Source organism: Lepisma saccharinum, chromosome 9 (genome assembly GCF_977018435.1).
Source record: "Lepisma saccharinum chromosome 9, izLepSacc3.1, whole genome shotgun sequence".
Classification (NCBI taxonomy): domain Eukaryota; kingdom Metazoa; phylum Arthropoda; class Insecta; order Zygentoma; family Lepismatidae; genus Lepisma; species Lepisma saccharinum.
In genome coordinates, this window is record NC_139237.1 from 72,527,986 (window position 1) to 72,549,349 (window position 21,364).

The 21,364-nt window shown below is 37.3% G+C and overlaps 1 protein-coding gene across 5 annotated transcripts in view; it reads left to right on the top strand.

Annotated features, from left to right (window-relative positions):
• Window positions 1-20,910, top strand: part of LOC145992138 (carboxypeptidase D-like) — a 168,599-nt gene extending 147,689 nt beyond the window's left edge. For 2 of the 5 annotated variants that reach the window (XM_083128398.1, XM_083128399.1), the window contains exons 7-10: window positions 3,670-3,843; window positions 4,853-4,971; window positions 8,446-8,622; window positions 12,133-16,519. In XM_083128398.1, the coding sequence (XP_082984524.1) occupies window positions 3,670-3,843; window positions 4,853-4,971; window positions 8,446-8,622; window positions 12,133-12,489 (827 nt within the window). In that variant the 3' untranslated portion in view covers window positions 12,490-16,519. Of the gene's footprint in view, window positions 1-3,669; window positions 3,844-4,852; window positions 4,972-8,445; window positions 8,623-12,132; window positions 16,520-20,500 lie in introns of those variants that run through there. The other 3 variants (XM_083128402.1, XM_083128403.1, XM_083128400.1) reach the window with 3 other exon arrangements.
• The last annotated feature ends 454 nt before the right edge of the window (window positions 20,911-21,364 follow it).

Genomic DNA, 21,364 nt, shown 5'->3' on the forward strand with positions numbered 1-21,364 from the left:
GGAGATAAAATATCTTTATATAAGCTGAAGCTTCTCTCTACATCCACAGAAACAAGTGGGGCAAACTTAGTATTCACTCGGAATGGCAACTCTGTGGAAGTGGAAAATTCCACAACATCCGGATTCTTGTCAAGACTAGCCTCAAGTTTGTCTCTGGCAAAACCATCTAACTGCCCCCTCACAGTAGTAAAGATATCCCATTGTTTTTCCTTTACGACGCCTTGTTCTTCTAAGCTTTTGATGGCTGTCGACAGGTACTTGTAGGAATGTACACAAAATAGTTCTTTTTGCAAATCATCTATCTTGTCTGGGAGGAGAAGTTGCTGTGCCTTGGAAATTGCACCTCCGTCGGTTGAATCCAGGGAAAGCACAAACTCCTTAATTTTTTCAAAATTTTCACACAGAAATGCAGCACACTCAATTCATGATCCCCAGCGAGAAATAATGGGGAAATGTGGCAGGGGCAGGCAGGTAGTTTCTCTGTAGGCAAGAATGCAACTCGGGGCCTTAAGGAGTATTTTCTTCAGATCAGATATGAAGTCATTTACAATGTTGTATTCGTTCCTAATAGATTCAGAAACCCTGTGAAGGGCATGAGCCAAACAGGTTACATGCTTTAACTTAGGGAACAACGGCTTCAATTGGTTAAATGCCGAAAGCATGTAGGGAGCCTCGTCAGTAACTACAACAACAACTTTTTCGAACTGAATTCCACCGGGCCACAGTTTTTGACAGAAATCCATAAATGACTGCATCACTGTACTGGCATTGGTTTTCTGCAACTCATACATGTTTAGTAACATGGGCTTAACTTTCTCACCTGTCAGAGGAAAAATCAAAATGTTCAAAACATATCGTTGCATTGAGTCTGTCGTCTCATCCAGAATGACACCTATATCGGAATCTGACACTTTTACCTTAATTTTACGAACAGTTTCTTCATACACAGGTTCAATATAGTTTTTCCTTAACGTACTCTCATCGGGTACTGACAACCATGTGTACTTTTCAAGGAACCCTTTCAAGGGTGGATGGTTCACCTTGTTGAGTGGAATCCCCGCCTGTGTAAAAGATGCACACAAGTCAACATTAAATTCCTTTAAATTTTGGTTCTTGGAAGAACACTGCTCAAATGCATTGCGTAAGAGTGGCTGCCAAGATTTACTTCCTTGAAGATTCTTGTTCTTTTGATGCTTAGAGCTGGAAATATGTTGCTGGATGCGATCTCTGGTGTTTTTCATCTAATGTGATTCCCGTATCACAAACCGTGCATCGAATAACAGTTCCATCACTTTCTATGAACTCGTGCTTAAATTCTTTAGCCAGACTGAGAAATCAGGACCTGGGCACTTTTGGGCATGGTAAAGTACATACCCTAACAGCAGGTAAGGAACTTACATCCACAAACAATATCTGTCCACTGCGCACACATGAAACGTGAAACCCACCACTTCAGAAACACATTGTTGCTTCACTGCTTCCAAGACCAAACTGCATTTCCATCTTCCTTCTATCTTAAAAAAAATAACGGCGATCTGGTGCATATCAGTAGCGGTCTTTCCACTGTTGATTTCAAATAGGCAACAATCAAGCACAGTTTAAATACATTCAATTTCAGTTAACAATGTGCAAACATCTTAAAGAGAAAAGTGTCGCGAAAAAAGAAAATAAAAATTCAATGATTTGCTGAGGAAATATATTTAACAACACCAGTAAAAGGACACAAAAAGGGGAGGAAAAGCGATTAAGATCACGAAAAAGGGGAAAAATAGATAAATGTCCCAGAAAAGGGAGGGAAGGGGAAAGGTTATCAAAAAAGGGGAAAAAAGGTGCTGGAAAATTAGCTCCATTCTCACGTTGAGGCAACATTTCACACACTGAGTCCTTCCAGAGAGGTCTCACTTTCACTACGAAAAAAAGGTGCGCACCTAAAAATCCTAACTCTGCTCATGAGTATCCTCAGTAGAACAATTGTAGTGGTAATGCTCTTGCTTTTACAATCAAGGGGTTGTGTGTTTTTAGAATATGGGGGGGGGGCTGTGAGCCTGTTTTTAGGGGTGTAAAAATAAATTTAGTGCGAAAATGCCCATAAAGTTGGCGTTTCTGAATTATTTTTAGAGGAAATGTTGGTGATATGAATGAATCGCTGGGTCCCAGGTTCAATATCTGGTGAAAGCACATTGAGTCTAGTGGCATATCACTCATGTCAGGCCACATTGCATAACGAATGGAGGACATCTGTTAGAATGAACCATGCTGAAGCGAGCAAAGTATTCAGAGCATTGTTATTTTCTGGTAATGCATGTTGATGTTCAATCATCAGTTTTGCAAATGAACAGAAAAAGCATAAAACAAATAACACTATATAATATAAGAAAATATATGTTAATCCTGTTATTGTCAATGAATGGAAGCATGCCATACTAATAACATAATACAACAAATGCTTTTTATCTACTGCAAGTACTATTTAATATTGTGTTGAAATTACTTGAAAAAGATTCACCAATTAAAATTATATTCAGTTTGCAAGTGTAAAATAATAAATTTAAGAATTTATTGTATTTTTAGAACAATTATTGCTTTCTTTTTTCTTGCATATGTTTGTTGTCTAATGTGTAAATAACCCATAATTTCCCCATGTGTTGTGATGTAGGTAAGACTCCTCACTGGGCCATACTACAGTTCTTTGGATCTACTTTAAGCATAGATTCACTTGGAATTACTCTCTGGAGCATAAAAATTGACTTAAAACAAACATTTTAACACAAACTTAGTGAAGGTAACAAAAACTTCACACACTGCAAATGTTATGTCTTCCTCTATGTTCCAAATTATTAATCGTTTCTGTTCACTGTTTTCTCAAATCATCTTTTAATATTCTTAATAATGTGGAACAAGGACTGGGAAAATAATCTTGTTTAACGTCCGAATGTCGACATCACTGACACATTTTACAAATGGTGAAGTTTAAAGTAATTTCTCTAAAGCTTGTCTACATGGAATTTAAACCAGTCCTAATAATATATTTCAAATAAACTAATTATTCATCTTCATGATCGTGTTGACACTTATATGCAGACAGATAGCATTGCTTTCTGCTAGCTGTGTGTTTGTCAACCTTCGGTTGGACTTGTCGTTTTTTGGCCTGCAAAGCTGCAGGAAGCAGACTTGTTTTTTCCAACTTCGTGGCTTGTTCACCTTTGTCCATGTGGTGTTTCAGATGCACTGATTTCCCATATAGCCACCAAAAGCAGAGTAGATGGTGCTTCCAACTGAGTTGACAAAGGAGTTACAGCCAGAAAATTTCATAAAATCAAGTGCAATGGAAACCAACTAAGACAAATAAATTAAGTACATTAAATAATATTTTAATAGTGCAAGCAGTGATTGCATTGCTTATATTTTATCTTTGCCACTGAGTTCCTATAATAATATACATATTATTCACTGTGAATTATTGTGTCATTTTGACTTAGTCCTATATTTTGGGACAATGCATTATTTCTTTGCTTATAGTGATCTGCTAACAACTCGTGATTGGTGAATCTTAATCCATTTATACTGTTTTTATGTTGCATGTTATATAAGTTAACATATTAAAATATTATTAATAATTTCACCTAATTGCACTTGAATAGTGTGTTAAATAAAAATTTATTTCTGCAGTTGAGCACGATATGCAGAAACCTTCCATATCACCTGACGATGATGTTTTCCGGCATCTTGCATCAGTCTATGCTCAGGCACATCCTGAGATGCACAGAGGCTTGCCATGTAAAGACAGTGTAATGTCATTCCCAAATGGAATTGTAAATGGTGCAGCATGGTATGCAATTACAGGTAATTATTTTATTAAATTAATTCATTTAACTACTGTGTTGTTTATGTATCTGGACTTAACAGTTAGCTAGACAGACAGAATCTTGGCATGGTTCTTCACAATTGTTGATGTGATAATTCTGTTAACTACTTATGTTTTATACAATACCTGTTTAACACACTGGGGCCTAAAGTAATGCCAATTCAGGATGTCCTTGTGTCCTATAGGATTTTGCCATATTTTATTAGAAAGTAGTTCATGGACTTCTCTCTTTATAAACTATGTCATTTTGTAGTATACAACTTCCCCTGTTTGCTTTAATGTTACACATAACTAATATTAATAGTTTCCATTCAAAAATGTTGGATATTAAACACTTATTTTCTTTCCATATTACACATCAACTTTGGGTTGAATTTCGAGTTTTTCAAGTTCACATTTATGCACAGACAGGCTAATCAGGACTGAACCTACAGTTTAGGGTTCCAAACCACTATGTGTCTCCACCAAGTATCGAACCCAGGACCCCTTGATTACTAGGTGATGATATTACCACTACGCCATCAGGGAGGCCTCATATTTCCTTGGAAATTAAGAAAAAATATTACAAAAAAATTCCAAGAAATTATTAACTAATTTGTTAAAAATATTATGAGGAAAATGCCAAGAAATTAGTAACTAATTTGTTATGTTCATTGTCTGTGTTTACAAGCACAAGAAACATGCTCGAAACAAATGAACATAACCTAAGATTATATGAAGGTCATGGTGAATGTGAAGACTGTAATTAAATCTGTTGCGAACGTACAGAACATTTGTTATGCATAGAAAGAGATGTTAAACATAGCTATCACTTCCATAGCATAGGTGCAATTTATTCTGCAGTACTGTAGAATGCTGGCAATGAAGAATCACATTATATAATTCTAAACATATTTTATCTTATTAATTACATGTTTCATAGTAATTACAATTTAATGCCTAACTTGCAAATTCATTTTAATTTAATGTCTTCCTCTCTTTCAACAGGTGGCATGCAGGATTACAACTACGTAAACCATGGTTGCATGGAAATTACGTTGGAGATCTCCTGTTGCAAATACCCATGGGCGCATGAGTTACCCAGGCTGTGGGAACAAAATAAAGATGTAAGATGTTCTTTAGCAAATAAGTTTTATTCCTTCAGAAAGTATTTGTAGATTTAGCACATAAATGTATTATAAAAGGGGAAGCAAACACCCTTGTGAATGGTTTGCGAGTTATTTGAATAAATCATCTTTCATAGTATAGAAGTTGAAAGACAAATCATAATTCTGTCAATTGTGTCAAAATTATCATAATTTCCGAAAATGTTGGTTACATATTTGTGGTAAATTAGCTTCAATCATGAAGCTAGGTCCCTAATGATGCCAGATGGGGTCAAGAGTGGTTTCAGCATACAATCATCAACTATGACTTCCCTCACCACATTCCAAACAGATAAGGAGGCAGGGATTAAATTAAGTTTTACTACAAATATGCATTTTATTTTAATTATTTAGACGTATAAGAAATGTGACTGCATCCAGAAAGTACTCCCTGCTACAACAAGAGAAAAGGGAAATTTGCAAAGAAAAATTATACACTTAAAAAGTACCGTCAGATGGGGTTATTTTGGACAAACGAGGTAATTTCGGACAAAATGATATTTTTTTCATTTTATGTTGGTATTCCTGAAGTTTTGAAGTTTGAAATTACCGCACTTGCATTGTTCGAATGTAAAATGAGTGTTGTTACCGGCTTCCGTGTGTTTCCATTGTTAGTGAAAAACAACACACGTTGGGAGTGGTTTCTATTGTCGGCTTCATTTTGGCTTGTTGGATTCTTGCAGAAACTTCTTTGTTTGCCTGCCAATCAAACGAATTACACTGTTGGTGATTGTTGTTTCGTATTTGTCCTGTTTATTTTAAAAGTGAGTGTGAAGAGTTGGGTGGTTCAATGCTCTAGGTCGCACACTGCACACAGTTTTCCCGAAGTGTATAATACGTAGTCGTAACTTCAGACAATGCTGCGTGCATACAAAAGAAAGTTAGGAGTGCAGATACTCTGCGACTACAAACAATATAAAGTAGATGCGGCAGTGAAAGCCATTATAGCTGGCAAATTGACATACCGCAAGGCCTCAGAGTTTTTTGGTGTACCACGGTCCACCTTAGAAAGTAAGGTAAATCAAACAAATCCATCTGTTCTTGATCCTGAAGAAGAAGAAATGCTGATACATGGTATCTTAAAGGCAGCACGGTGGGGTTACCCTCTCACTTCAAATGATTTACGTTACATTGTGAAAGGATACCTGGACAGGTTGGCAAGAAACGATTTCACGAGAATCTGCCAGGCATCGAATGGGCAAGATCATTCTTGAAGAAACATGCAAATGTTCTTTCCGTTCGTCTGTCTGAGAATATCAAGAGAGCTCGTGCTGAGGTCAGCTCGGAGACTGTTCAAGAGTTTTTTTAATCATGTACAACATGCCTCAGAGAACATCCCACCTGAAAATGTCATCAATTATGACGAAACAAATTTGTGTGATGACCCTGGAAAGAAACGTGTGATTGTTAAAAGGGGCATAAAACATGCAGAGAGGGCAATAGACTTTTGTAAGACTAGCATTTCTCTCATGATGTGTGTTAGTGGCGATGGGAAGCTACTTCCTCCATATGTCTTGTACAAGGCCGAACATTTATGGGACACGTGGCAAGACGGTGGCCTGCCTGGTACGAGATACAACAGAAACAAAAGTGGGTGGTTTGACCTTCCGATTTTTGAAGATTGTTTTTTACGGTAGCACTGCCATATTTAAAACAGCTGGAGCGACATAAAGTTATTATTGGAGACAATTTGTCCAGCCATGTGTCTTTATCAATGGTCCAGGAATGTGAAAAACAGAACATTTCTTTCATTTTTTTACCAGCAAATAGCACACATATTCTTCAGACATTAGATGTGTGCTCTTTTGGGCCACTTAAAAAAGCTGATGACCTGGAAAATGTCCACACATGGGCTTATCTCTAGAGAAGCCTTCCTGCCCTCCTGAAAGAGACTCTACAGAAAATCGAAGCACGAAATGCGGATATCATAAGGAGCGGCTTCCCCAGCACTGGGTTAAATTCCTTTTGACCCACAGAGGGTCCTCACAAGCTTTCCAGAAACGTCTGATAAAAAGGAAAAAGAAACATCCTGGTCGTCCAGTTTCGAGGCTTTACTATCTGAAGCACGCTACGGCTCTGGTAAGAGGACAACAGTTCACCGTCACAAATTGAACGTTCCTGCGGGGCAATCTCTCCTTGTTTGCCACTTCACTCACAATCAAGTTGTTGTCAGAAACCAGGCAGAAAAAGAAGCAGTTGTTACAGAAAAGCAGCAAGAATATGACACTGTGGAAATTGAGGCAGAAATTCAAAAGAGAGAACTAAATTAAGATTTTGGAATTTCTGGACCGGTGCTTGACTTAGAAAGTTTTGTTGTAGTGAACTACAATTATGATCATGGAAACAGGAAACAGACAAGACAGTATGTTGGCGTTGCAGTTGACATAGGAGCACGGGACGTGACTGTAAAATTCTTGCGATCAAACAGTGGAAGTAGAAGAATGTTTGTGTTTCCGAATGTTGAGGACGAGGACACAGTAACAAAGGACCAGATTGTAAAGATTCTACCAGCACCAAAGGAAAAACGAGAAGTTTTCATTTTTGATGATGTTATCTAACTGTTCCTATATAGACTAAACTACACAGAATGTATTGTATTATCATTTTGCTCTTTGTATTGCAGTTTCATTTTGTTCTTATGTAAATTTTTGTAAGGTCAGTTTTGAAACAAATAAGAAAATAGTAAAGAGTTAAAAAATTCCCGAAATTTAAAATCTTGCCCTTAATAAAAGTGTTGAATAATATTTATTTCCAAATTTTGAGTCTGAAATAACCTCATACGTGGGATAAATTCGGACAAACTCCTAAAACAAATAACTGTCCAAAATTACCCCACCCACGGGAGTAACTTTGGACACAATTTAACACCATATAATGAATTATTCTGTATATTTTCCAATGTTCAATATGCTCTTTAAACATATAGGTAGCCGAATAAAATAAAGTTATGTACAATTCCCTCGTCATTAGTGAACAGTAACAAAAAAAACTGTAAAACGTGTCCAAAATAACCCCATCTGACGGTATTTTATCTAGTAAATTATGAAAAAAGAGCAATCAGTTGTAAGCAGTTGAAACAATTATAGTGGATAAGGTAAAGGTAAAGTTCCCCTTGCATATAGCACCGTGCTATGAAGGCACATCTAGGGGATGTGGGGGGTAGGGCACCACACATTCTGGATCTCAGCCATTTTGGAGTCAATGTGTTGCCCCCCAGGTACCCATTGGTTTGTGGCTGGGTGAGCCCCAGAGCCACTTTATGTGGGAACAAGATCAGAAAAATTCCGACCTTAGATAACCTGCCCCGGGAATCAAAACTGGGTATCCAACATGGCATTCAGATGACCTACTGACTCAAATAGTATTAATTACTTTTGAGCAATTAAGTCTTAATTCTAATGAGTATTTTTTATATATTATTTAATTTTCTTGCAGGCATTGTTCCAGTATGCTTCTGAGGTGCATCGTGGAGTAAAAGGATTTGTAACAACCACTTCAGGTGAACCAATAGGAGGGGCTGAAATGAATATTGTTGGTCGAGAAATTGGTTTTAGCTCCTCTGGACTGGGAGAATTTTGGAGAATTCTTCTCCCAGGGAATTATGAACTTCAAGTAGGTGTTTGTGTGTAGTTTTCTTATTCAGTGTTGCTTTTATGCCTCATTAGGTTAATCATGGCAATGTGGATGAATGCTGATTAGACAGAATTGATAAACACCACAAAGAAATGCCAATTTCCATGTTGGAATTTGAACTCAAAACATTCAGTGGTGAGATTGTGAGTTATAAAAAAAAAAAATCAAAGAAGATATTCAACTTGACATCACACAGTTTACTTCTGGAAGAAATCAGGCAAACAGATTCACGTGTGTTCTTAAGCCTGCTTTAGACGAAAGCATTTTCCTTTGCACTTTTCTTAACATTTATGCTATGAACAAAAAGCTACTGTGTAAAGTGAGAAATGTTATGGCATTTCAGATGCCATGGCATATTTCATGGCATTTCTCAAGGCTCTATTTTCGTAGAATAACCAATCAGAAGCGACCTCGTGGTCACAAGTGCAAATGTCATGTGAGATGTAAACAACATATCACTTCACACCTTAAAACGATGATAACTACTCAACCGAGAGGAATATTGCTTCATATTAAATGGTTTTAGATACAGAAGAATGTCGCTGATTTAAATACATACTTTACAATGTTTACTGTACACGTATGGAAGAACATTTTAGCTTTTTCAATTGTAAAAACCATGCACACAGCATTGACGGTGTAACTCGACATGCTTCTCGTGCTGTATATATTGTACGTTGTAATTGAAAGAAGCTAACCAAAATGTTCCATAAAATGCTTTCGTGTAAAATACTGTCTGTTATAAGATTTTGGAAGCATTTACGTAGCATTTATGCTAGCAAAAATGTTAAAGAAAATGTTTTTGTCTAAAGCTGGCTTTATGCAGGAAGAAAATTTGCATTTCACCACTTCACACACTTTTCATGGTCTCTGTAGGGCTTTCGGAAAAGGTCCATGATCACGATAATCATACCTTGAATCACTTCAGCAAAGACCATATGTGCAATGCTTACCCGGCATGTTCTCAGCACAGGATCTGATAGGGTTGCCCGAAATATGGTGCAATGAAATGTGGAGGAATTTGTTCGCTGAATATCATCCATTGCTATTGATAATGAAGAAGTTTTACACTGACAGGGATATACCAACTTCTTTAACCAAATATAGATCTACTGTGTTTCTTCTATTTAGCATCATATTTCTGCCAGTTTTGGCTAATCACAATGATGAGGATGAGTGATGATTTGATGAACAGACACAAAGAACATCCATGCCCAGGCTGGGATTCAAACCCAGGATCCCTGACATTATAGCTTGCTGTGGTAACCACACTGCCATAGAAGTCAGCAGATTTACAGTAATACAAAGAGAATTATTCACTATACAGGGTGTCTCAAAAGTATTAGCAGAAACTGACACAGGTGAAAGTATACGATAATAGAAGCAAAAAAGTCTCAGTAAACATGGGTCTGCAAACGAGCAGTTTTCGAGATAATCGCGAATATGTGATTACAAGTCACCACTGACTTCATTGTTTGTAAACATCATCCTGGTTGGTAAAATGCTAATAATGTGTGTGAATGTGTGGGTACAAGCTGTCACTGACTTCAGTGTTTGTAAACGTCATCCTAGTTGGTAAAATACCAATAATATAGTATGAAAAATCAGGAGATCTCATTGCTTTTATTTAACATTCTACTTACTTTAACAAGCACTACTTGAGTATGTTCTACTGTAGGCAATTCCGCATTGAGTTTCAATTCTTTCGAACACCCCCGCCTCTTTTCGGAATTGGTCATAAGCATGTACAATTCTCTGTTTGAGTTCTTCAACTGTGTCAACGGGAGTGTTGTACACTACACTTTTGAGGTGACCCCAGACACAAAAATCCAAAGGATTTAGATCCGGTGACCTTGGAGTCCACGGTACAGGCCCGTCTTGACCTATCCATCATTGCTGATATCTGCTTGTTAGATGTCGTCTCACAGCAGCAGAAAAATGTGCCGGTGCTCCATCATGCATGTACCCCATACTCTAACGTGGATCAAGGTGGACATCCTCAAGCAATCCAGGAAGATCATGTCGCAAAAATCGAAGGTATCTCGGTCCATTGAGTCTTCTTGGAAGAATGTGTGGTCCAATGAGACTATCACCTAGTACCCCTAACCACACATTCAATGAGAAACGTTGCTGATCTGGTGCCTCGTGAACAGCATGTGGGTTTAGTACACTCCAAACATGAGAATTATGAAAATTAAAGATACCATTGCGTGTGAACCCCGCTTCGTCTGTAAATAAAATGTTACTTGCAAAACGACCTGTTGTTGCATCCACTGACAAAACGTCACTCTAGAAACACAATCCATATCACTGAGACACTGAACTCGTTGGAGGTGGTAAGGGTAGAGTGAATTGCAATGTAAAATTCTCCATACACTACTGTGGCTTACTGGCACTTGTGCGGCAATTCTCCTTGTCGAGGTTATTAGCATTTTACCAACTAGGGCGACGTTTACAAACAATGAAGTCAGTGGTAGCTTATAATCACACATTCGCGATTATCTCGAAAACGGCTAGTTTGCAGACCCATGTTTACTGAGACTTTTTTGCTTCTATTATTGTGTACTTTCACCTGTGTCAGTTTGCACTATTACTTATGAGACACCCTGTATATATTATGGGAAATTATTAAAACTTGGTATAGACTTATGTAAAATTTTGCTACTGATAAAAATACAAACATAACATTTTTCTACAGTTTTCAAGTTTTCTACAGCTTAGAAACCAATGTGATTGCAAGCCCCTCAGGGTATATTCTGTATGAGAACTTCAAATTTGGCAATTTTTGATGCTAATGTCTATTGAACATATCAATCCATAGCTCGTGCGGAAATCATGGGTATTCTCTTATTTGTACATCAGAACTACTGCCCATAGCTCTGCCCTTACAGTTTAAATGACATGTCTCTATTGTAGCAATATAGCATTACTTTTTCAAACATGTAGGGCATGTTAATTAATTGCATTCATTACATAGGGTATTGTGAAATGGAATTTGATATGTTAGATTCACAACCATTGCATCCTATAGCACAAGGGTAGCTACATGTCAAGTCCACTTTATGGCTAGATAGTTAATTCTGATTCAACACACAGTTTAAAGTGGAATTCGAACCACTGTGCAGTGCCTTCAGAGAGAATCAAATCTAGGATCCTCTTTATTACCAGACAAGAACATTAACCATTACTCAGGGATGCCCAACTAGATGTTAGAAATTAAACACTTCTGCTGGTTATGTTACTCATTGGTATGTTATGTCATTGCCTTGTTCTGTTTTCCTTAGACCATGAAACTTGAAACTTGTTATGCACATTTTTCTTGTTATCTCAAAATATGGTATAATAGAATTTTTGTGGTATACAAGGACAGATTTTAATATATATATTATTTCATCTGTGATACGTTTATACTTTTTATGGTTCTTAATTTTTGTTTTCTGCATACTGCTCTCAAGGGTAACATTTATGATTTATTGTCATCTATTCCAGGTACACAGGCATGGATACGAATCAAAAGTCGTGCCTTTTACAGTCACTGAAGGTTATCCAACCTTCTTGAACATTACCATGTTACCAGGCATGGTAAGTGATAAGGCCGGTGATGGTGATGGACCCTTGGGTCCAGTTGTGGTGGTGGTTCCTACGTCGTCATCCACGGTACGAGCACAAGCCTCACCTGCACCAACTAATTCATTAACAACTGACAGTGCATGGGACTCTATGAATCTTTCATCACTTCAGGACTCAGACTATGCAGCCTCTTATCTTAGGGGTAGAGCTGACTCACCATTTCAAAATCCACTTTATGTGGTTATGTTATGCTTTTTTGTGGTGTTGATTGCATGACATGGTAATTTCGGTTGATCTTTTCTGTTTTGTTCAGAGAGTAGTAGGCATTTTGGTAATGATGTGTGCATGAATGATTACTTCACAGCTGCTTGGCATGTATAAATAATTATATAGTTGTGACACTAATGGCAGTCAATGCATTTAAGATGGTTTATACATATGACAAATAAAGTGAATGAAAGGAAGATTGACTAAATAGAAAGTTATAGGAAACACTCACCAGCCACTGGAAAACTTTAATTTTTTTTGTAAAGATATATGTTTGGCGGTTATGTGGAAATAGGTAATTTAACAGAGTAAATTCAAATTTTTGGTTCAGGATAACCATGGTTGACCAAGTCTTGGTGTAGGTGGAAGTTGTAATTCTGTTGGGGGTGAAGTGTTGAGGTGTTGTCCTCTAATGGGCAGGGAGAATGGGATAGCTTCCTTGGTGTGGAACGGATGAAAACGAAAGAATTGAAGGTACTGCATGTGGTTATGACCAGGGTGGAAGGATTGCATGCACCAAGCTTTGGTCAACCGCGGTTATCTTGCCAGCCTGGTCACAAAACAAATATCCTGAGCTGCCTCATACACTTCCACCAAAACACCTGACATCAACGTCCTTGTACTTGTCACCCAAATATTACCCCACCTAAATCAAACACACCTTATGTTCCCCCTTTTCCATTCTGATCCCAACATGAGAGTTGTTTTCAAAACCACCACCAACCTCTAAAACATCCTGGTCTACAGTACCCCTTCACCCCACAGGAAAGCAGGGCAAGGAAATTGTTTTGTCATTCCAAAGAGGGCAATTTTGACTTTAGTGATTCTCCACATTCAGGAAGACCATCAGACTTTAATGAAAGCTGTTTAAACACTTTAATCCACAATGATCCATGTCAGTCGACCCAAGAATTAGCAAATGTTATGAACTGTGACCATTCAACCATCAATCAATACCTCCCTGTTCACAAATGCAACTGCCCAAGGTGCAAAACTTGCCTCACTTCCCATGCCCCCCAGATTAACACTGCCACTTGCAAATTTAGCAAATGAACTTGCCTCACCACAAACATCATCTGTATCATTACCTACAACTTCTGCGATGGTTTTACCTGGGGGTAACATCCACACCCTCAATCTCCAGATCAAAAAACTACCACTCCTCCACCCAAAAACCCACACCACTGCAGTCCATATAAACGATCACAATATTCCTTTCAATAACTGCATCTGGGTAGAGATCATCCATCCCTTACCCCCAATCCAGCAACACCTCAGCATGGAAAAGATGGGAGAGGACCTACATATCAATCACGAGTACAACCACACCCCTGGCCTGAATAATGCTGCTCAGCACGTTTTCCAACCAACTTCATCTCTACCCCATCCCCAACCCTACCTTCTTCTTACACTGCACCACAAATACAAGCTTGACAGGAGAACCATATTTCTCCATACTGACTATATCTTCACTCTCAACCTGGCAAGTCCATTTCCACAATATGTTTTCTAGAAACAAAGATGCGGCCTGTTGCAATGAAAATTAAAATTTTTCCAGTGTCTGGTGAGTGTTTTCTTCTTCCTTCTCATTTGTTATGACAAATAAAAATGTTCCTATATGCAATTATCACAAAAGCATCCACAGTTTGAGTTTTTGTTTGGCAACTTTTTATACACAGCGAGGCTAATTGGGTTTAAAGTTGGATCCAAACCACTATGTGCTTGAGTTTTTGCTTTAAGTCCATTTTTTGCACAGATAGGTGAATTGGGACTGCACCTACAGTTTAGAGTGGGATCCAAGTCAGGCTTCACCTATCGAAAAAGGCATCCACAGTGAGTTATATGCTTGCAAATATGCATTTGGAAATGTATATGCATGTGAGAAACAGAGAAGTATATGAATCCTGTACTACAGCTGCATTGGAACTTCCTGGTAGACAAATGGTTAATGCTTATGCCTTTGATGCAAGCAGTTCTAGGTTTGATCCACAGTGGGAGCTCCAAAATTTGGGTGTTGACCCAGCTTTGTCACGACAATTGGGAAGCTGCTTGAAAGCAATGGTAGCAGACTCTGGTCTCTAACAGCAGAAAACTGTAGCAATGGGATAAATAAAATGGTGCTCAGCAGGTCTTGGCCCTCGAAAGAGTTACACCATGAAGATTAGTTTGTTACAGCTTCAATGAAATTATTATTTTTTATTCTTTTAACTCCACAGATAGGTTACATGGGACTTAACCTACAGTTTAAAGTGGGATATGAACCACTGTGTACTATGCCTCCACTGGGATCGAACCCAGATCCCCTTTGAATACAAGGTAACAACATTAGCACTACACCACACAGCTTCATTAGAAAGTATAGAAAAAATACATAAGTGGAATTTAATACTTTAAGGCATCAAAATTCTTGCATCCTTCACTATCTGACACCTTTTAATCACTATGTTTAAATCGTTCTATTGTTTATGACTCTTTTGCATTGTTGTTGTCTGATATATCTTACACAGACTTTCTCTCTGCATATATTATTGTTCACTTCTTGCCATTGCTCATTTTTATAGTTCAATATGGATGCATTTGAGACTCTTTCTGCCATTATCTTCAGTTATTAATGTGTTAACCGCCATTGGTGTCATGGAGTTAAAGCTTTATGATAGGAATGTTTTATTTTTATGACAAAATCTTATTGTTTGGCATGTGATTCATAAATTTCCACTTATTGCTTGTAAATAATTAGGTGTCCAAATATAATCAAGTTTTCCTATTTCCATGAATTTTCGTCTAATAAAACAATGTGTGTATATGACTTATTGGATGATTTATGTAATTAATTATGAACTCTTGTCTAACTAGCAACAGAATATGTCCATAGAGGGAAGGGGGGATAAATTGGGGTTATCTCAGCTTTCCTTAATAAAATATGTCAAAAGATAGTTCAGTATGGTACTGGAAGCAAAAAAGGCTATATAAATTTCTAATTGACATAATGTGATTTAGGGGAAATATATTTGTTGCTCTTACATAGAACAAACAGTAATGGTACAATAGAACAATCAAATTTATTTACAACATAAGTGAAACTTGCAGGATAGTGTATTTTTACTTGTATAATTGATACTACAAAAATTCTGATTCATCCTAACAAATTGTTGGCTATTTAAGGTTACATTGGTTGAAGTATTTGTGTTACTTCTTACCATCCCAATGATTCTCAATAGCCTTTAAGCCTTTGAAAATGAATTTCTCATGGCATTAATAATTGTAAAATTTTAAGGCAATATATAAATTCACATTGCACCAAGGAAGGAAATACTTCAACCAATGTTACATTAAGTAACCAGCAATTTGCTAAAATGAATCGTGAACTTTTGTAGTGCCAAATGCACTATTCTGAAATTTTCACTTATTATGTTTTAAAACAAGTTGATTGCTGCATTGTACTATCGCTGTTCTTCTATGTATGAGCAAGAAATATGTTTCCCCCAAATTACTTCACCTCAAGTAAAAATTCATGTATTGATTGGACATAATAATGGGCTATCCAGCTGGTATAGTTGCCATTTCAATTTGTAGAAGCAGAATCAAATTTTCTTAGTTCATGCTTGTAATACCGAACTAGTTTTCGTTATGTTTTTTTTTATATATTTTCCAACTCATGCTTATATTTCTAATGATCTCTTCAGCAGCATATTTAAAATTGATCTCTGTTGGAATATGCAATGGAAATGATCTCATTTTTATTATTTTACATTTTGTAGTTTGTATATTTCACAGTCGTAACAATTTTAATACAAATATAAGAACCATCTTCTAATTATGAAATTGTGATTTAATACTTTTTTAAAGTTTTAACTTTTGTTCCAAGTTATCATAATGCAAATCATGAGAATATGAGATAAATAATAAGCAGAGGGTAACTTATATTAAGATATATAATTTGTATTTTCAAATTGTACAAAATTAGATGTAATCATAAAGAAACAGTTGAGATATATGTTACTCATTGGCAAATAACTGCAATGGAGAAGTTAAAAATAAAGAAATGTTTGAGAAAAATATTTTTTTATGTCAACAAAATTACCTTTCATAATTTTAATGAATGAATTGTGGATGGAAAAGAACTGGAGTTAAAGAGGTGTACAGAAATGCATATGATCAGCCCAATTCTTTTAGGAATAGGAATTGTGGATGTTTCTCATTATTGCATTGTTAAAGTGAACATGGGGTAGAATGCATATTATGAGTGAAACTGGGCAAGGTCATCAAACTACGGTGGTGGTTTTGACATCACTCATCAACGACGGACTCCAAGCAGCTGTGGTATTTTATCAACACCTCACATCTTCTGTGCTTCTGTGATCGAAAATCTAATTTTCCTATAATTGTGATGAAAAATTACATAGTTCTATCTCATAAACTTGTGCAAATATCTCCAAAATAGGTTGATACATTTTCTCAATGCTCTTATGCTTCTATAACATAAAGAAAAGTTAACCATAGCTACACTATGTACATGAAAAGTACATGATTTATACATATGAAACCAGAAATAACAAGTTTACCTTTTTATGTGGCACCCATAGGAGGTGCTTTACATACAAGTACGACATAGCACACCTCCTGTGTGTGCCAAATTGTAAGTTAACAACTCCACACTGGGAGACAATAGGTACTATCGATGTCAGTGTTTCAAACATAACAGATCCTGTTGTGGTAGCACTGACAGACAATTCTACAAAGGTAAACAGCAGCAGTGAGAAATCATGTGAAAACAGGGCTGGGTTGGTAGCTAAGTTGGCAGGGCAATCATACAGTATGCCAGAGACCTGGTTTTGAGTCCTGGTTGAACCTACATTTTTTGTTTAAATTTCTATGTACCAACGTATCACTGCAAGTCATTAGTCTTTGGCATTCAGCAACATGTCCTGCTTTTGTCTACTAGGACACTTTAATATTGGTACAACCAGAGCCCTGATCAAGTCCCCAATTTTCAAACAAATAAACAACTGAAATATTGTGGCTGTCAGGACTCTGGTTGTACTCTATTGCAACTTTTCTTAAACATTCTTCAGATAAGTCCATCCAATTACAGCCATTCAATACTGCAGGTTAAATGGTGTCCTGCCATTTCTTCCAATGGGCCATTATGACATGATGTTAAAGCAGCTAGCAGTTTGAATACATGATCATATCAGATTTTTTTTTTCAGCATTTAATTTCCATGGTTATTTTTATATCTGTGCAGTGCAATTGCAGAAAGGAGCCATTTTTTGATCAACGTAGTCAACAGTGTTCGCTTCTTTTGGATTTTCAAGCCTTGTGGGTCAGGTCTTCATTTAAACTAATTTTTTGCTGCTTTCGTGTGAATATAGGAAGAACAATATGTCAACTTATGTATAAAAGAGAGTGTTTTCCAATTTTCTACAAATGTGTTAACCACAATGTAGCTACACACTTAAAAACATGTCCACTTTATTTGATTTCTTTGTTGAGTGAATGCATTCCTAAGTAGCAAGTTCCACATGTTTTACCATACATTTGTTTTAGTTGTTTATAAAATTTTTTATTGCATTTTCAGTTGTATAGATAAAAAAAAATTCATTACTGACAACAGTATTGTTTTCAGACAGTAATATACTGAACACAATAAAATACATTAGTTGTACAATTATATTACTGAAAACATTGAGAGTACAGTTCAACTACGAGAGGTAACTGAAAAGTTCTCGGCCTACCCATGAAGGGTGGTCCGGAGCTCAATCGTGCTGCAGCGCCACACACTTTTTGGCACCGATGCTGCAGGCCCATGATACCTTCCTTGTAGAACGTTTCAGCCTGCATTGCAAAAATGTCCCCAACCGCAGCCATGACGTCATCATCTGATTGGAAAATGGGTTCCACCTAAGTGTTGCTTGAGCTTAGGGAAGAGATAAAAGTCTGAGGGAGCCAAATCTGGTGAATAGGGAGGGTGTGGAAGCAATTCAAAGCCACAGGACTCGATGGTAGACATTGCAATGGTGGACGTGTGTGCAGGTGCGTTGTCTTGGTGGAAATGGTTGCACTTCTTCAACATTCCACGACATTTCGCCTTGATGGCCTCCCGCAAATGCTTTAGTTGAGCAGCATAATATGCACCGTTCACCGATTCACCCTTTTTGAGGTACTCAGCCAGGAAGACACCCTCGCATTCCAAAAAACAGAGACCATCACCTTTCCAGCTGATGGCACTGACTTGAACTTTTTGAGGGTGGGGGAGGAGGGGTGTTTCCACTGTTTTGATTGCACCTTGGACTCTGGCTGATAGTGGTGGGTCCATGCTTTGTCCAAAGTTACAAAAGGTTGGAGAAATGTCACAGGATCAGCCTGAAGGAGGGCCAAGTTTGCTGCAGGCAAGATGTGTCTCTGGCGTTTGTTTTCAGCAATCACCATTTTCGGGACCGACATGACACCTTGTGCATGTCCAGCACAACTGTTAGGATGTGTCCAACGCATTCCTGGGATGTGCCCACTTTCTCTGCGATGTAACGTTCTGTCATACGCCGGTCTGCCATTACGAGATCCTGGATTGCTGTAATGTTTTCCTCAGTGCAGGCAGTTGCTGACCTTCCACTGCAAGGGGCATTTTGGACAGAGGTGTTCCCCCTCTTGAATTCCACCACCCACTTTTTCAGTGGAATAGGATGGGGCATCCTCCCCTAATGTTTCCATCATGTCCTTGTGGATGTCCTGTCAACTCGTGCCCTTTTTCAGTAGGTATCGGATAACCGCACGATTGCTCACTTTATCCATTTTTCAGACAATGCTCACCTTCTTCACTTCAGACCAACAGAAAAAAAGCTATTAGTGAGAAATTTGGTATGGGGCTCTGCAAAGGCATCTACTATGATTAGCAAAACTAACATTCGGCTAAGACAAATGCATCATGGGTAGGCAGAGAACTTTTCAGTCACCCCTCGTACTTAAGATAGAGGAAACAGTTGGACTACCAAAAACAGTAGAAAACATTAGCAGTACAGTTCATCTACTGAAAACATTAGAAACAGTTGGGCTACTAAAAACAGTAGAAAACATTAGCTGTACAGTTCATCTACTGAAAACAGTAGAACCAGTTGGACTAACAAAAACAGCAGAAAACATTAGCAGTTCAGTTCATCTACTGAAAACAGTAGAAACAGTTGGGCTACTAAAAACAGTAGAAAACATTATCAGTACAGTTCAGCTACTGAAAACAGTAGACACAGTTGGGCTACTAAAAACAGTAGAAGACAGTAGCCTTACAGTTCATCTACTGAAAGCAGTAGATGTCTCAAAACACCCATTGATCTACTGTAAATAGTAAACAGAATTTTCAGTAGGGATAAGATGAAAGAATGTGCACAGAAAACACCCATCTCCATGCCTGGACTCAAACCTGAAATGTTCGATTGTGAATCAACCATTCAGCATGCTAGACCACCAAGGTAGCACAATATTCATCTTTAAAGCATTGACTAATTTATATTGCACTGCATGTAAAAGAATAATCTAATAAATGAAATAAAATGCATTTTCAAAAGTAAGAAATTAATAAAATTGAGCACATTTAACTAAATATAGAATATATCCAACAGCCATCAACAACATGATTTAATATTATAGTAAGAATTTCATATAACCATTTACAATTTTTTTTAATACTTCTTTGAATCAGATGAAGCTAATTTAGAAAAGTGCTGACTATTTTTTAAAGTTTGATCTATTATATGACAAAGCTTCATGTTGCTGTCTACAACACTCAATGCATTGTTTCAAATAAAAAAAGAGTAGACACACACAAAAGAATGCAATTCTTCAGATAACCAACAAAGAATAACATATTCTAATAATTTATACTTTTTGTTAATTAATAAATAATTAATTAATAAAGGAAAACTTAACAGAAATAACACATCTAATAATGAACTAAAACTGACTCTCATTTTGATACTTACTCTCTATATGTGTAAATTATTCATAACTATTTTTTTCTCTCTATACACAGGAAAATGCAGGAACAACAATTCTAAATTCAAATACCATACAAAGTGTGTGTGTTACAGCAAGTGTCTTGTTCTTCTTACACACGTAAGAAAAGTGTACTCGTGTAAAGGAGACGCACAAAGGCAAATAATCAAAAATGGAGTAAAGTAGAAAATAAATTTCAACGGAAACTCATGGTGTGTTGAACACTTTGCTGAGATAATGGTGAGAATAATGCGTGAGAATCATGCCGTAAGTACAAAGATGATACCTGAAATTAAGTTTCAGATGGTCAAATGTGGTCGGAGATATTTTGTTGAAGTCTCGTGTGGACATCTCTTCTCAGTTGTGGTGCGATACAATGCAAGTGATTATTGAACTGCAGCTTTGTACATATTGTAAATAATTGTGAGATGTATAGTAATAAATTGAAAGACAATCTTTATTTGTTTGTTTTCTTTATTAGTTCTGCTTTTCACCTTAAGAGATACCGTGCCGCCACCACCGATCATGTTCTATTGGACCCCCAGCATTGTGAACTATCGCCCGGCATCGCAGTTTCCACTGCAGCAAGCTCCGGCGCAGGACAGGCATGGGAATTCTGTCCCTCTCCTCCCTGCAATCTTTCCATAGACCATCCAGGGTGCATGGGCGGCGATGTTGAAGACGTCATTTCAACAGTCCAAATGCGCAAAAATCCATTGGACTGGCATCTGGGCTTTTCAAAGGAATGTCTTCAAATGGAATGACACGAATTCTAATTCCTCTGCAATTTCCTGATAAAAACGTAGTGATGTTCTGGCGGTATGACTCGAAGCCTTGTCCATATGGATCATCACCTGGTTCGCGTCCATTCCATACAATTTTGGGATGTCTCTCCGATAGA